General features: G+C 31.3%; 1 protein-coding gene across 1 annotated transcript; it reads right to left on the bottom strand.

The window, feature by feature from the left end:
• Positions 1 to 318: 318 nt before the first annotated feature.
• On the bottom strand, positions 319 to 1,757 carry LOC149578588 (membrane protein PM19L-like). The gene is made up of 4 exons (XM_089802421.1): positions 1,511 to 1,757; positions 1,042 to 1,255; positions 782 to 827; positions 319 to 674 (listed from the first exon to the last, which is right to left on the bottom strand). The coding sequence occupies exons 1-4, from the start codon at positions 1,635 to 1,637 to the stop codon at positions 594 to 596; spliced, it is 468 nt and encodes a 155-aa protein (XP_089658547.1). The 5' UTR covers positions 1,638 to 1,757; the 3' UTR covers positions 319 to 593.
• Positions 1,758 to 3,597: the final 1,840 nt, after the last annotated feature.

Genomic DNA, 3,597 nt, shown 5'->3' on the forward strand with positions numbered 1-3,597 from the left:
GAGAGAGAAATTTTGGTAATATTAGCATTTTGAATGAAATTGTCGTTGATATCAAGAAAGTGTGACAAAAGTCTAGCACATTTTCAAGGAAGCATGCCAATATATCAAGATATCTTGATAGAGTATTATATGTTATAGATATTGTTAGTAATATCAAAATGTAGAATTGTTATTATATCATGTCTTAAAAACTAGAAAACAATACTTAATTCCTTTTAAATTTATATTGACTTCTTAAAATTTATATTTCAAAACATGCATTATTAGAAATAAGTTACAAAAAAATAGCAAAAAGCAAAGTACAAAGATAAAACAATGTGAGGGGAAAAAATACTTCTTATTAAGGCCAAAATATATTACACCTCAAATGAAAGCTGTAAGGTATGCACGCAGTTTGTAAAGATCCTGCATCAGGAGAAGGAATAAAATTCCAAGCTGAGACAAGTAAAGAATAAAGCAACTAACAATTTCGACAATCTTCAAATTTGCTAGAGGAAAACTTCTAAATTGTTTTACCGAACGGAAAACACGATACTTAAACTACTATTGAAGCAAATACTTTTCAATCTGACACCCTCCTCACATTCTTCTACTCAGCGATTCGATACAATGAGTAGCGCTACGTACACCAGCTGCGTGGCAGATAGAATTATCACAAATGACTCCACCGTTTTCTGCCAAAACAACAAAACAAAGCATTCAAACACCAATTCCTAAATGAAACATACTCCCACTTCCCATCATATATATGGAAGATAAGATAGAATGCATTTCTGCTTACCAGACGCGAGTTTCTGCCGTGCAAATCGATTTCCTTGCAAGCCAATCTGCATCAAAGATATTTTCTACATCAAGTCAAATTGTGATATTGCTATCAGGATTCAATTGTGTCATTTTTGTGAAGTACTGAACATTCTTGCAGTTCACCCATCCTTATACTACTTCAATTTGAGTACGCTTATAAATAATAGAATTTCCTCCATGTTTAAACCTACTCTACTTGCAACACCATTTACAAATAATAAAGAATAAATAAATTACCCCATTGCTAAGAGAGTGAGGCCCCAGGCCGTGAGAGCAGCAGAAACCAATCCGCCATTTCCTGTGGAAGACCGCAAGTGGTGAAGGCCAGAGAGGCAGGAAGCAGCTCCCACCACTCCAGCTATCAAAGAAAATATTATGAAGAATCCAGTGGCTGCATTTCCCATTGGAAAGTAGATCCCCGAGTATAGATTCGGCAGTGGAATTCCCTCCCCTGCAAGTGCACCACAAAGAGAGAGTGTTCTAATGAAATATATCTTTATATTCTTCAAATGAATTTTAAGTAAAGTGGGTTTAATCATAGAGAAAATTTTAAGTACAATACATTTGAATTGGAATTGTATGAGAATAATAAGTTTTATGTATTTCATTTATTCTTCATACATAGATCAATAAGACTAAAAAATTACATACTTAAATTCTGATAACAATCTTTAGAACATCTAAAAAAGAAAGTATATATTAGTACCCATGATAATTTCATGGTCGATTGCTTTGTTAAGTGCCCACCCAGCAATTGCACAAACAATGATATACATGCACAAGTTCAAAACAAGAATAGACGATGCAACCGGCTTCATCATTTGGGGGGCCATTCTCAATGAAGTTGATAAGTGGAATGATTATGATTATGATAATCTGAGGAGTCACTCTCTCTCAATGTGTTACTCAACCAAAGATTGCACAATTCTTATAGACATTCATTTCTTGCAGCGTATGCCCATTGTTATAAATGGTATAATTCTACTGTGAGTATTTGCCGAATTTGGTTTTTGTTTTCTTTTTGTAAAGCATTCATGTTTTCATTCATTGCGAGATGAATGACTTGTTAGGGGGGCCTTCCTTCTATTGTCATTTTTTGAATCAACAGCTGTAAAGAAGGAAACGTATGTAATCAGATTTCTTAGTAAGCACTAAAAGAATATCCCAGATCATCTTAGCAAAAGAGAAATTAAAGAAAAGATGCGCAACCGAACAGACCAAACAAGCATTTTTTTTCAGTAGAGAAACATTCCCCACATCAAACTTTCTAGTCATCGAAAACTATCTCGAGAAATTCCTTTGGAGTTCGTGAGTATTAGAGACCAGTCTGGATTGCCGGTGTCATTCAGGCAGCAAAGCAAAATTAGAGTGTACATAGTCCTTGTCAAAATTTAAAGCATAAGATGCACATTTTTAACAGAAATATCAACCAGTTTATAACGATGCCACCACCTAGTAGCATACTTTTTCTCCAAACATGGACAGTTATGACATTCAATATTAAAATTAAAGTAAGCTCTTTCTTGAGAATCAAGAATGTTAAAGACTATTTTACTTGGGGAATAATCTATTTCTATGAGTAATCTGATAAAAGTTTTCATTCTTTTATTATAGAATTTAAAAGTAGAGCAACTCTCATGCAAAATAAAGTGATTTTCTATTAAATTCAATAGAATATAATCTTCTTCATATAATTGAAATAACCATTCTTAATAGTATATATTTCATTTTATTACAATTTTTTTTACATATTATCAAGCCATTTAAATTGAGTTAAATATAAAAAATCAATTAACATCACACTAAGGTTCTAGAGAGTTCTTTAGAAGACATCAAGATCTTCTTTGCAACATCTTTATTAGTGATATTTCCTCTTGATTCTTAATTTACTTTATTGCATTGTCAACACTTTGAAAGTAACTTCTAATATCTTCACCTTCTTCTACTTTTAGATTCTCATTATGATACTTAGTTGTTAGTGTAATGTCCCCACTATTAGGGTTAGCTTAGGACAATTAATACCTATAAAATAAATGTTAGAATCATAATATTAACAAATATATTTATAATATTTTACCCTTCTAACTTGATTCCAACCTTAAAGACATTTCTAGATCAGGTTTCCTAACCCTTAGTTATTCAACTGTGTTCTCTAGAGTGCACCCCTTAAGGTTCAGATATGCATATGTTAATATAATTAGAATATTCTTAGTATTATACTTCCTTAGACATGTTGGTCAAATGGAGACAATTCTTGCATACCAACATTATAGAGGTTGTTTCCATTAAATTATATTTGGCCAAATGGGTATTACTCCCATTTCTCATACCAATATTATGCATTCATCTCTATTGTGTCATCTAAATGGATTTTTATACCCATTTGTGATAATGGCACTAAGAGTTCATAATCTACTTCATTGTGTCAATGAAATGGGAGAAGACCCATGTCTGATATTGATACAAGAAGTTTGTGGTCTACTTCATTATGTCAGCCAAATAGGAGAAGTCTCATCTCTATATTGATACAAGAAATTTTAGATCCTTCATCATAAGATTCAATAAACATTATCTACTTATAATTTTTCTATATGAATAAATTAAATATCATTTTAGAATAATTAAATGCTTTTACTCATATATGTTTCAAATATATTATGTGAATTTTAATAGTCCTTTCATATTTGTTAGATAGAAATGAATATTTATCTAATACCCATTTAATATTCTTTAATATTTGATAAAAAAATTTGTAGTTAGAATGAAATAAAGATTCATTATAATATCTATGTA

The sequence above is a fragment of the Cupressus sempervirens genome, chromosome 1 (assembly GCF_028749045.1).
Source record: "Cupressus sempervirens isolate cs-2001-9-10 chromosome 1, ASM2874904v1, whole genome shotgun sequence".
NCBI lineage: Eukaryota > Viridiplantae > Streptophyta > Pinopsida > Cupressales > Cupressaceae > Cupressus > Cupressus sempervirens.

Excerpts from the sequence above, each read along its gene's own strand:
- LOC149578588 (XM_089802421.1), bottom strand. The coding sequence starts at position 1,637 with ATGGCCCCCCAAATGATGAAGCCGGTTGCATCGTCTATTCTTGTTTTG. Across the intron at positions 828-1,041 it reads CTCACTCTCTTAGCAATGGG|ATTGGCTTGCAAGGAAATCG; the intron begins GTAATTTATTTA and ends TCTTTGATGCAG. Across the intron at positions 675-781 it reads ACGGCAGAAACTCGCGTCTG|AAAACGGTGGAGTCATTTGT; the intron begins GTAAGCAGAAAT and ends TTGTTTTGGCAG.